Source organism: Lissotriton helveticus, chromosome 10, assembly GCF_964261635.1.
Source record: "Lissotriton helveticus chromosome 10, aLisHel1.1, whole genome shotgun sequence".
NCBI classification, from domain to species: Eukaryota; Metazoa; Chordata; class Amphibia; order Caudata; family Salamandridae; genus Lissotriton; species Lissotriton helveticus.
In genome coordinates, this window is record NC_136071.1 from 577,241,052 (window position 1) to 577,253,964 (window position 12,913).

The 12,913-nt window shown below is 44.8% G+C and overlaps 1 protein-coding gene across 4 annotated transcripts in view; it reads right to left on the reverse strand.

Annotated features, from left to right (window-relative positions):
* The window catches only part of FAM234A (family with sequence similarity 234 member A), a 379,590-nt gene that overhangs the window by 20,682 nt on the left and 345,995 nt on the right, over nucleotides 1-12,913 (reverse strand). For all 4 annotated transcript variants that reach the window (XR_013601635.1, XR_013601636.1, XM_078663112.1 and 1 more), the window contains exon 11: nucleotides 11,765-11,864. Coding sequence is in view for 2 of the 4 variants with exons in the window: in XM_078663112.1 (XP_078519238.1) it covers nucleotides 11,765-11,864 (100 nt within the window). In the remaining 2 variants the exon portion in view is untranslated. The remainder of the gene's footprint in view (nucleotides 1-11,764; nucleotides 11,865-12,913) is intronic.

Sequence of the window (12,913 nt, forward strand, 5' to 3'; positions counted from 1 at the left end):
GAGCAGAGCTTTGGGCACTGGCACTCTTTATTTTACAAACTAAGCACTACTTAAAGGTAAGATGAGGCAAACTTAAAGTAGGAAGGGGAAGTGACACTAATATGAGGCGATGTTATTTTGACAACTAATAAAAAAATCCTATATAGAGTTCAGTGCAAGGGTGAAGAGAATGAAGAAGGAAAATTACTTTATTGCAGATACAGACTAACCATTAAAGTAGGAGTAGTTCCTCGTAAGCAGAAGGATCACAAGGTGGTGAAGCCACAAGGTTGGCCAATATTGTCACAAAGGTACCAGCAGGTCAGATCTTAATGCCTTCACACACCTGTTAGGGTGTCATGCTTCCTCATTTGATGCTCCTCGTCTGGCCGGCGCTGCAATGCCTGACAGACTTGGGGGCTCTTTGTCAGAGATCCTTTGATCCGAATACGCCGTTTAGGTGAATGCATGAGGGGACAGTGCAGATATGTTTCTGGTGAAAAAGTAAAGTGTGTCTAAAATTGACTCCCATACCCCAAAATAATCCTTTATGGGGTAGGGGTACCAGGAATAACTCAAAATAGTGGTGCAATCCTTCAGTTACAATGTACCTAGACAGCTATCAATAAAGTGAGGTCGACAGGTTTCATGCTTTAGTCACCCAAAGGATAAGTCAGCATTTCACCAGGACCAAAGAATAACAGTAGAATACTACCCCCTGTGGAGAAGAGGACTCCATTTCTAGTAAAGGGTGGCCACTCGGTCAGTACAATATTTATTTATTTATTTATTAAAGTTTTGTATAGCGCTGGCTGGACCCGAGGGTATCAGAGCGCTTCACAGCAAATATACATGGGTTAGACCGATAATGCGGACAAAAAGCAGGTCAATGAACAGTACAGTCTATACAATAGCAGCCAGGCGTGAAACAGGGCGGAGAGTCGTAGGCAAGTCAATCAGCTCTGGGGTGAACGAGAACATGAAACTATAAAGTCTGGGTTTAGTTCTAGTTGGTTCCGGAGCGCTCAAGGAAGAGGACTTTGAGTAGCTTCTTGAATTTCGGGAAGGATGCGGTCATTCTGATGTGTGGGGGGATGGAGTTCCATATCTTGGGAGCATTGCCAGCGAAGGATTTGCTAGATGTTGAGAGTTTCTGGGATTTCAGAGGAATGAGTAGGAGCGTGTTGGAGCTTCTGAGGTTTCTAGACTGCCCGGCCCTTTTGAGCTTGTTGGCCAGGTATTCCGGTTTGCCCGTATGCAGGGCTTTATGTGTGAGGCAAGCTGTGCGGAAGCTAGCTCGTTGGTCAATAGGGAGCCATTTCAGATCCTTCAGAGCTGGGGTGATGTGTTCATATTTCTTTGTTCCAGTGATCATTCTTGCAGCTGCATTTAGGGTAGAGGTCAGAGGACGCAGGTGAGATTTGGCTGTTCCAGTCAGAGTGGCAATGCCGTAGTCAATTCTGGAGAGGACCAGAGCCTGCGTGGCCTGTTTCAGGTCTTTTGTGGGGAGGAATGGTTTTAGTTTGTAGAGCAATTTCAGGTTCAGGAAGGCACTTTTGGCAGTTTTTGAGATATGTTCTTTCATATCCAGTTTGGAGTCCAGGGTGATCCCTAGGGACTTTATGGAGTTCGATGGAACAAGCAGCACATTTAGGGCGTTTAAGGCTTTGAGCCAATCAAGAATTTGGGGGTTTTCTTCTTTGTTAGAGATGAGGAGCACTTCAGTTTTTTCCTCATTGAGTTTGAGGTGGTTGGAAGAGAGCCAGAGCTGAACTTCGGTAAGTGTGTGGTTCAGTCTGTGGATGTCCGAGATCGATGTGGTTTCCAGATAGAGTTGCGTGTCGTCTGCATAAAGGTGGAAGGGGATGTTAGCTTTCCTTAGAATTAAGGTGAGGGGCTCCATGTAAATGTTGAAGAGTTGAGGAGAGAGTACAGACCCTTGAGGAACTCCTCTGCTGATGGGAAGAATGTCTGATTCGCAAGTTTTGATTTTTATTCTTTGTGTGCGGTTGTTAAGAAAGGAGGAGAACCATTTTAGGACAGTCTTTTCGAGGCCTGCTCTCTCCTTTAGGACCTTGATTAGTAGGGCATGATCGACTGTGTCAAATGCAGCCGATAGGTCTAAGAGGATGAGAAGGCTGCAATGGTTGGAGTCGAGCGACATGTGAAGATCGTCTAGGACGTTAAGTATTGCGGTTTCAGTACTGCAGCCTTTTCTGAACCCTGATTGATGTGGGTCTAGAAGCTTTGTGTTCTCTAAGTGCTGGGAAAGTTGCGACAGCACACATCTTTCCAAGATTTTGGATAGTAATGGAAGGTTCGAGACTGGTCTGAAGTTATTCATATCCTGTATGTCAAGGCCCGTTTTTTTTAGTAGAGGCGTGACTTGACCTATTTTAAGGCAGTCCGGGATGGAGCCCTCGCTCAGAGAGCTGTTGATGATCTTGGCCCAGATAGGGGCTAGAGTGAGCTTCAAGTCTTTGGTCACTCTCGGGGGAAGCTGATCAAGGGAGTGGGTTGAGGGTTTGGCGGAGGCTATGAGATTACTTATCAATTCAACCTGGATAGGTTGGAAGGAGGACCAGCGAGTGGATGTGATTGTTGGTCTTAAATGGGAAGTTGTAGCGGGGTGGTCTGAGGGCAACGTGCCGAGAGATCGGTCAATTTTCGCGATTTTTTCGTTGAAGAAGCTGGCAAAGTCGTCACATTGGGATTTGGACGCTACCATGTCTCTTGTTACCGGAATGGAGGTTTGGTTCTTGATGATGTTGAAAAGTTCTTTGGGGCGTTTTTTGGCATTATCAAGGGCCGCGCAGAAGAAGGACGACTTTTTGTTCTTGATATGGTTGTAGTAGCTTTTGCGGGCTGCCTTGAGCTGGTCCCGGTTGCGTGAGGAGGGATTGGACCTCCAGGATCTTTCCAAGTATCTTAGGTGTCTTCTTTCATCGTTAATGTCGGTGGAGAACCAGGATCTGGAGGGGATGTTTCTTTGTTTTTTTAGTTTCCTTGGTGCCAGCTGGTCTAAGACGAGCTCCAAGTTGGAATGGTAGAGCGAGGTGAGTTCTGTGGTTGAAAGGGGTTCTGTCGTGGTCGGGAGGAGTGAGCTGAGGCCCTTTTCAAGCTTGTCAAGAGGTACTCTCGATAAGTTTCTGATCCATTTGGGGGATGTTTGCGTGGGAGGGACGGAGAGCGCCGGGTAATTGATATGAAAGAGGATGGCGTGATGGTCTGACCAGTCTACTGGGATGATGTGGTCAATTGAAATTGTCTTTTTATCTGCGATGATAGCATCCAGGGTTGCTCCTCTGTGGTGGGTTTCCTCTGTGCAGTGCTGGGTCATGTCAAGGTCATGAATAAGGGTGTTGAGGGATTGAATGAGCGGGTTTTTTGATACATTCCATCTTAGGTTGAGGTCGCCCAGAATTATACTGAAATCACTGTTGAGAGCTGTTTGCGTGATCAGATCCGTCAGCTGAGCGCCAAATTCGGAGGTATTGCCCGGGGGATGGTAGAGTAGAAGGCATTGGAGTGAAGGGTGTTGAGGCGAATTGATGTTGACCGCGAGGGATTCAAAGGAGTTGTAAATGACGGCAGGAGATTCAGTGATGGAGAGGTCGCTTTTATGGATAATAGCTATTCCGCCGCCTTTGTGAATGGGCCTGTCTTTGTGTATAATTGAGAACCCGGGCGGCACCAGCGTGTCCAGGATGGGGCTGGATAGAGTGTTCAGCCATGTCTCAGTGATGAAGGCTACGTCCAGGTCCTGTGAGAGGATGGTTTCGGCTATTTCTGTTGCATGTTTGACGGCGGATCTGCAATTGATGAGCATACAGTTTATTTGGGAGTCATCCTGTGAGATATGATTGACTGATGTAGCTCTGGGTAAGGAGGAGAGATAGGGTGGAGGTCTGGCAGCTTTACGACGGGGCGGGTCCCTTCCCACTCCAGTAATGACTTGAATTGAGGAGAAGGGAGGGTGGTCAGGGGGCAATGTTAGAGCAGGCTGCCTAGGCGGGGTTTCATAGGAGGTGATGAGGGAGGTCACTTCCTGTGGCGAAAGGGAGGGAGCCGTCCTTCTAGGACTGTCGATTCGAGCCTCAGTCCTGGGATTAGAGAGAAGAGGCTGGGAGCCTGTGGGGGGCTTGGACCCAGTGTGGGTATGACAGTCAGTCTTGGCGGGAGGCGGCTGGAGGCGCGGAGGAGGGACGTTCAGGGAGGGGGGCTGGAGTTTCTCTAGGGAGGATAGGGTTTCTTTCAGGCCGAGGATCAGAGTCGCGATCTGGGCTTCTAGAAAGTCCAGGCGTTGTGTCAGTTTAGGTTCTGGAGAGTAGGTGGGCGAGTGGGTGGAGTTAGGTTTGGTGTGGGAGAGGTCGTGTAGCAGGACGTCGAAAGGGGGGGGTCTGTGACGAGGGGACCGGGTCTAGGTTGGAGTTCGATTGTGGGACCTCTAGTGAGGGAGAGCGGGTTTGGGGCGAGATACTGTTAGGAAGTGAGACGGGAGAGGGAGGCACGGGGTTAGCTTTCGTGAATTTTTGGTCAAGGGCAGGGTGGTGGGCGGGGCTGCTGGGCGAGTTACTATTAGGGGGAGTAGTCGAGCTGGGGGGATCTGATTGGATTTTCGAGTTCGGATGGGCGGGGAGTAGGGAAGGAGGGGGGTTGCGGTCTCTTTGGGGGAGGTGAATGTCTTCACTACGGGGAATGGCGTGAGCAGTGGGAGTGAGGGATCGCGCAGGGCGCTGTGATTCAAAGACGGCGGGGGGACTGGGAGTTCTAAGGGGAGGTGACTGAGATCCTGTGGGGGGTGCGGGAGACGTGGAGAGGGGGGAGGGAGGTAGGAGGGGTAGGGGGGGGTGGGGGAGTCCTGGAAGTTAGGGAGAAGGGGGAGGATGTTAGGGGATGTAGGTGCGAGGGGGGTGGGGGTGTTCTGGTAGTTTGGGAGAGGGGGGCGGGCGCTAGGGGCTGTGGGATAGGGGGGGAGGGGCTCGGAGGGACGGGTGGATGTTGACGTGATTAAGGGCGAGGGGAGGGGATTGATGGGGTGGATGAGGCATGCTCTGCGGGATAGAAGTTTGGTGAGGGTCACAGGAGGTGGTGGGGCCTGTAAGTAGTGGGTAGAGAGCCATGGCCGTCTTAAGAGTGTGAAAGAGGGAGTCGAAGAAATCGAGGTTGTCATCTTTCGCCTGGATTAGAATGGTGCCATTCTTGAAGATGGAGATGGAGATGTCTCCGGTCAGGGACTGTTGGTTCAGGGGGGAGATCGTTAGTTTCCGGTTGTGTTCTGATACGGTGGTTTTGGAGACTGGAAGGAGTGAGTTAAAGGTGGAGACCCAAGCGTCTGGTCACCTGAAAGGTTGCAGCACAATGATGCCACCCCAAGGTGAGCGGGAAATAGCCCAAAAGGCAAGGCGGAGGGTCCCGGTGAAACTACAGGACACTTAGCGGGGTCCGGGACATTGCTGTTCGATCTACCCTCCTCTGAACTGCCTTGCAGATACTCCATCAGTAACCACTTCTAGGCACCCCAGTTTACAGCCAATTAAAGCAGGCCCAGAGGGATGGAGTCAGAGTTATACAATGCATTATATGCCTCACTAGGAATTTGAGCCTGAGACCTAGCTCCAAATCTAATGCCCAAACTAGCTGATCACCGTACCCAAATTCCAAACGTTGGTCAACCTTGCCACTGCCTCACATGGAACCGCCATCCGTTTTGCTACAACTTTGATCAGTTCCCCATAAGAACGGAAATCCTGACAAGTGGAAATATATGGAACAGCTTTCTGTTGAACTTGGGATGATCTCATAAAATATGCCTGTATGACAACAACTCCATGTGCCCCAGTAACTGCCCTGCAGAGAACGTAAACACATGTGCCTGGTAACATCTGTTATTAAGAGCTTTAGGCCACAAGTGAATCAAATTTCGGCAGCTCGCAGGTGGTTTTCAGAAACCTTTTCATGTAAGTGTGTGTTCATGTAACTTTGTTTTCTATACAATAGCATTTTTTTAAAGAGCTTCCCCCAGCATGTCTGCCCTTTCTAAGGACCAGTAAAATGTACAAAGCTTGTTAAATGAAGAATACATAGAACCTGATATATTAAGAGTCAATTTGCATAAAATGGTTGCAAAGTGCGTGCCAACTTTGTTAACTGACTTTGAGCGCGATTTAGATTTTGGCAGATAGGTTACTCAGTCGCACAGTTGACGGATATCCCAGCTGCTGAAATATAAATCCTATAATATTGTATGGGATTTATATTTCAGCAGACGGGATATTCGTTACTGTTGTGATGGGGTAACCCGTCCACCAAAATCTAAATCAGGCCCTTTGATTTTACAAATGTACCATGCTATGTACTGTTAGGTCATATTGCAAAATCACCATTCACACCAGGTTGGAGAACAACCTGCCAAACAAATATTAACTAGGCAGATAGCAATTTGCTACCTCCCTGTGATTGTCTACAAACACAATGATGGTGGCCTGCAAGGTTAACGGAACCAGTGATGCTTTAAAAATAAGCATTGGCATAGCCAATAGATCTCGAATTTGGGACCTTATAAGTGTTTAGCCATGCAACAGTTGGTGTTATTGCACTAAGGATATTCTGCTGCATAACTAAATACTCATAGGGTCCAAAAAGCGAGACCTATTGGCTATGTTAATGCTTTTTTTTTTGCTGTTTTGTTTAAGTTGCCAGATCTACAATAGCTGGACATGGTTTTTGTTAACAGTTCTTTGCATCAAATAAACTTGTTTTCATTGCTCTGAATGTTGTTTCCATTCTGGTTGTAGGAAGCAGTCATTCCCGGGGGTGTGGGGGCTGCCTAGCTGTGCACATGCGCCGAACTTTGCAAATGAGAAAAGCCTGGTGCAGGTACAATTTACAAGTGTGGAGTGAGTGAGCCCCAGGCAGCATGACTCACTCACACATGAGTTCATGCGCTGCACCTGCATACTCAGCATGGTTTAAAGAAACACGACCCACTCCCTCCCAGGCATTGAACACATATTTACCAAGAAACTCTGAGAAGAGCCTGCCTGCTGCAGTGATGGCTGGTGGTGTGTGTGCGCCTGGTGAAAGCGTGCACTGACGGCTGGTGGTGTGTGGGCCTGGTGGAAGCGTGCACTGACGGCTGGTGGTGTGTGTGCCTGGTGGAAGTACACTGACGGCTGGTGGTGTGTGTGCCTGGTGAAAGCATGCATTGACGGCTGGTGGTGTGTGCCTGGTGGAAGCATGCCCTAACGGTTGGTGGTGTGTATGCCTGGTGGAAGCGTGCACTGACGGCTGGTGGTGTGTATGCCTGGTGGAAGCGTACACTGACGACTGGTGGTGTGTGTACCTGGTAGAAGCGTGCACTGACGACTGGTGGTGTGTGTGCCTGGTGGAAGCGTGCACTGACAGCTAGGGGGGTGTGTGCCTGGTGAAAGCGTGCACTGACAACTGATGGTGTGTGTGCCTGGTGGAAGCAGGAGCATTCACAGTGATAGAAGACACAAATGAAACTGACGAAGAGGAAGGGGAGGAGGGAGGGGGGAGTGCGAGCAGAGGAGCATGATTTACTGCTAGAAGACACAAATGAAGCTGGCCAGGAGGGAGGGGGCAAAGGGAGGGGGGTAGTGCAAGCAAAGGAGCCTGATTAGAGCAATAAAAACACAGATGGCAGCTGTGCACGTGCACAAGCTCATGAACGCAAGCTGTAGGCCAGCAAAAGCCTCTGGTGGCCCTTTTAAAAGCCACTTACTAAATGTCTTGAAGAGACAGCGCATGCGCTGTCTCAGGCGAGACCTAATAATAAAATGTTTGTGACATCAAAACATCAGGGAGAGCATAGAGTGGTCCCCTTGCCTACTGAGGCTGCCAACACAATTCCCTTTGGGAATAAGTTACCATCTCCTATGACGAGTCAGTAACTGGTCAATGTTTTGCAACCGTAACCTCAGTTGCAAACAATTGGCACCATATCAAAGCCTAATTTTGAAGCAACGCCTCTATCACAACCCTTTCCAAATTGTGATTCGGTATGGGTTGCAAAACCCATTTTATGAATCAGAAAAACGTTTCTGCTTCGTACAATGGGTTTTGTATATTAGAAATAGCCATTTTGCCGTACCAAACCCTTTGACTTTGTGCATCCCAGGGTCATTGATTGAAAAATTGCTTAGTAGCATCAGGCACCTTGTTGCTTTCATAATTTCCTTCAACAAATTCATTTTAAAATCTTTCTTTTATTTCATTTAATATGTTTAATTCTATTTGAACATTGTTTATCCATACTTACTTTATACTTGTTCTTAACTAAATTTCTTTTTTAAATCTGTTTCTTGACCATGATAAAGAGTTTAAAACTAGTATTACTCTTGTCCACGTTTAACCAAAACTAATAAACAAAATAATGGATGAGGTGCACAAGTAATACTGTAAAAATAAACCCTGCCTCAGTGTTTCTTGTGGCGTGTGAAAGGGGTTGCTCTCTATGGCGTAGTTCCAGAGATATGGACCGGATGGGGCCTTTCCTATGAGTATTTTAATGAAAAGATGCTGATCCATGACTTTCTAGATTCTCTCCAACAAAGTTAATATATTTAGTAGTAAAGTAAATATATTTATTTCACTAGTAAATAAATATCTTATGGCAGAGTTTACAACACTAAAACAACAGAAATTGGCATAGATATAACGTGTTAAAGTCTCATCCACTGACTATGAGCTTGGGTAATGTTACATTGCATCGTTTTTTGCTTATTGCAGTTCTGCAGAACAGACACAAGCATTAACAAATTAGTCTTGATCCTGCTTCACTAGGAACAGTCCAGTACCAACTATCCCCATTGAAAATATGTTGACACTACATATATGATTGTAAAAGGAATTAGTCTGAAAACATACAGAAAGCTGCGTGATCAGTCACAACATTGCTGTAAGTTTGGTCACCATTGGTAAACCTGGTCTTTCAACAAACCTCCAGAGAGAATAAACATGCAGGTATATCTCTCAATTCCCAGTGATCTGAAGTCTCAGGGCATAACCAAACTACGGCCTTTCCAAGATAGGCCTTAAACAAAAACTTTTCCAGTGTGTATTCAACATAAGTCCATGCATCTGATGCCACTGTCTGAAGAATATTGGACTGGGGCCTCCTGTTTATCTGCTGGAATCCAACTCCTCCCTTTCAGATAGCACTTGAAGTAATCCGAAACAGACACACAAGTAGCACTCTATAAACACTATAAATAAATAAATCAGCATGATCTAAGTTAAATAAAAGTGGGGCAAGAATGCTTCCTTGTTTAAAGTCTCTTTGATTCGTTATTTCCCCGCCAAAGACTATTTCACTCACACTCAGGTGTTGGTTTATAACTGTATCAGTAAATTACAACTTGAGACACCGGCCATGGCTTTGTTATTCCTATAAAACCAAATATCTGCATGGATCACAAAGTGTGAATGTTGCAAATGTTCCTGGCTAGCCCTATGTTATATTGAATGGGAAGCGCCATGTGCAAGATCTTAATTGTACCAAATATCACACTGAAAGCCCCAACGACTTCCTTCTAAGCCAAACAGTATAGCAAAATGTACTCATAGCAAAAACAGTAAGTGGGCTCATGTCTGATTGAAGTTCTGTGGAAGCAGTATGATGGTGCCTAAAACTCAGATTCAAACATGTGTCTGAACCACTTCCTTCCAGACCTTTTGTACATCGGGAAGTAGACTAATACATGTTCTCTATTCTAAATTGTGTTGTTGCAAGATTTGCAGATGCTTTGATTATCGGGGCTATGCTTCCACTTCTATTAGATACAAATATTCACAATCTGAATTTAGTGTGCCATGTTCGAGCCTGATGTGGAATAATGTTATCCATACAAGGTTCAAATGCAGGAATAGCTTTATAATCTAAAAAGCTATCCGTCAGGCTACTGGGTTTTGTGTTTCAATGGCACTGTTTTGCCAAATGACAGGAATAGGTAGATTTTCCAATGTCCTGAGTTCCTCTGTTAATAGTTGAAAGATAGTTCAAAAGGTTTTTCAGCCCTAGGACTTAAAACCAGGATTTTATATGGCGGGTCTGGGGTTGATCATAATCTGATCCAAAAGAGAAGGTGCTTTAAAGCAGCTAGATCCTCATCTTCTTGAGCCCTGTATTAAAAGAATAAGGGTAAGATGGAATTGTTTTGATGTAAGTTAAATAAAGAACTCAGTAAATTGTTCTCCTTAAATGTCAGATATTTAGTGCTGCCAGATCCCCAAATGTCTGTCCCTTAGAGGGATGCATTTTGCACCCTGGCTCACGATTGCCGGTTAGGCACATCTAGGTCTAGTGACTTAATACGTTTTGACTACTGGCGAGGATCTATGAAGCATTGTTGCACCACTCTTCTGTATGTGTGATTTCCAGGGGTGCATATTGTCAAATCTGATTCAAGCTAGTCAAATCTATCACTCGTGTGCAGCAGTGTGTCCCTCATCGTGAAACCACCTCTGACAGCCTTATGGAAGTTGAAAGTCATGTATCTGGTTTTGAAGGTATTCTTCTCCAAATCCTGTAGACTGCAGAAGTCAGTGAATTTATTTAACAAATTCTGCAATCCCACCGGCGTTTGAGAAATCAGAAGAGTAAAGTCCATGAATATGAGGGCTGGTATTGGGGTGCCTTCTACCAATGAACACCCTGGGAACAAGCATTAATACCCCAGGAATCAAGTTTCTTGAAAAGAAGACCTTATTTAATTTGATTAAATACAGCAGAATGATCTACATAGCAAAGAACAGGAGTTGCCATAGTCCCCTGCTTTTCTTCAGTTAGTATATGCAAGAACATGATCCATGCCTTCACTACCCTACCTAAACCCAGTTTTACAAGTTTAGAGGATGTGGGTTTCTCAACATATGCAGCAATCTATGCAGGTCGTTCACTGTACAGTAACATAGCAAAGATCACACTGGAGTCTAATAGAGATATTGGCCAATGGTCAGCAGGAAGGATTAGCCCATTCCATGATAAGAGTACCTTATTATATATTAAAGAAAGTTAACAGTTTTAGTCAAATTTCAACAAATCTATCAAAGGTCGGTAAGGACCATATGCTCTAGACACATTTCATACAGCTGTGATATCTGTGATGTAAAAATGAAAGGAGTACAGCTGTAAAGATTATCAATTATAACTTTGACACACATCATTGATGGATACTGAATACACCCTCTTAATATGATTTAACATCTGACCGGAGGGTGACGGATCAAACAGGGTTGAACTGAGTAAGCAAGCTTTCCCTCACCGTACATCCCCTTTCAAGGAAGTCTATCTTTTAGTCAGCAGCAAGGTGGCATTTTTTGGGTGGAAACAGGCAGGGTGCGCAACGATAGGTGGTTTGTGTGTGAGGATCGATTTGGACATGTGAGCAGATTAAAGCAAGCTGTGGCCAGTAGAAATATTTAGATATTCACAGGTGAGCCATTGGACTGCAAGCCCAAATATTAGAACTACTTCCATTAGGCCTCTCACTACCTTTGAAAATGTTTTGCAGATGGCAGAGTAAGAAACCCTTCCCATCTCTTCAAGATATATAAACTCCTGGTGAGGAGGCATAGGTTCTACGTTAGCCACATAGCCGATTAGCAGCAGATCGGTATTTTTAATTCTCAATTTTAAATGTCGATGTCTGAGAAGTCTCTGAAAACTCAAAAATAAATTATGGAATCATAAATATCCCCAATGAAATAACAAAATCAAATATCTGCAATCTCTCATGTTGCACAACTGTAAAACACATACCATCAAAAGCTGCAATTTTTTCTGTGTTGTTTTTCAACTCCAGGATAACCTTGGGGCGCGAAGGATGGAACATATACAAATTCTGTTTCACTGGCGAATCCTTAAAAGAAAAAAAAACATTTTGGCTCAATAGGAGTGCTAGATTTTAGTTATTTATGGTTTCTCTCTGGGTGCCTATTTTAAAGTAAATATCTTATTGTTTATACACTATATTCAGATCAATCTAATCCATCCATACCCATGTTATGAAGATTCTCATTCAACAAAGGAAGTTGCTCAAAACCCAGTCACAATGAGCTATTTATTTAAGCACAAAGAAAATTAAATCTGCATGAAACTCTGTACACAACAGTCATTGCGGTACATTGGGGCAAAGACAGTAACATGAGAAAATGTGTGCATGGTTGATGAGTTATAGGACAGGAATAGACATATGAGAGGGATACTTTGTATATCTTAAGGGGTGTATGGAGCAGGTGCATTCAAGTTTATATTGATACATTTTCCTTTAGTATGGCAAAGTGCCTTGAGACCCTTATGGGTGAGTAGTCGCGCTTAACAATCATCTGATTGATTGATGATTGAGTAAAACAATTTAAAGATTGCAGTTTAATGGAGAGCAACGGGGTTGCAGGGTTTTATCATGGATTGGGAGGCAGGTCATTCCAGAGTTAGGGGGAACTGTAAGTGCAATGCCTATAACCAGGAAGCTGAGAGTGCAAGCCTTGGACTGTCATTCTAAAACCTGGCAAGTGTAACAATTCGGGGTGGATGTTACACCGTAATTTCTGAACCTCTGGTAGCAGGTGAAGGGTAAATGTCAGAAATACAATGGACAGCACAATGAAGAGTAGCATACATTAGCATATTTGTGCAACTGCCACAGAGACATTCCTAAAACATAGGTCTAGTGGACTTGATATTAAAAAGCATAAATAATAAAATTCACAATATTTCAATTTTCTGCAGCTTGGTTTAAAAAGGTAATTCAAAATGGTATCTGTGAGCTTAAGGCAATATGATTTCACAGTCCTTCAGTTCTTTTGCAGCGTGCTTTGGAAATTTACTAAAACAACAATTCAAAATGATATCCGTTGCCTGACAGAACGCAATCCTGGCCTGTCTGTAAGTTCAAATACTATGTTTGAT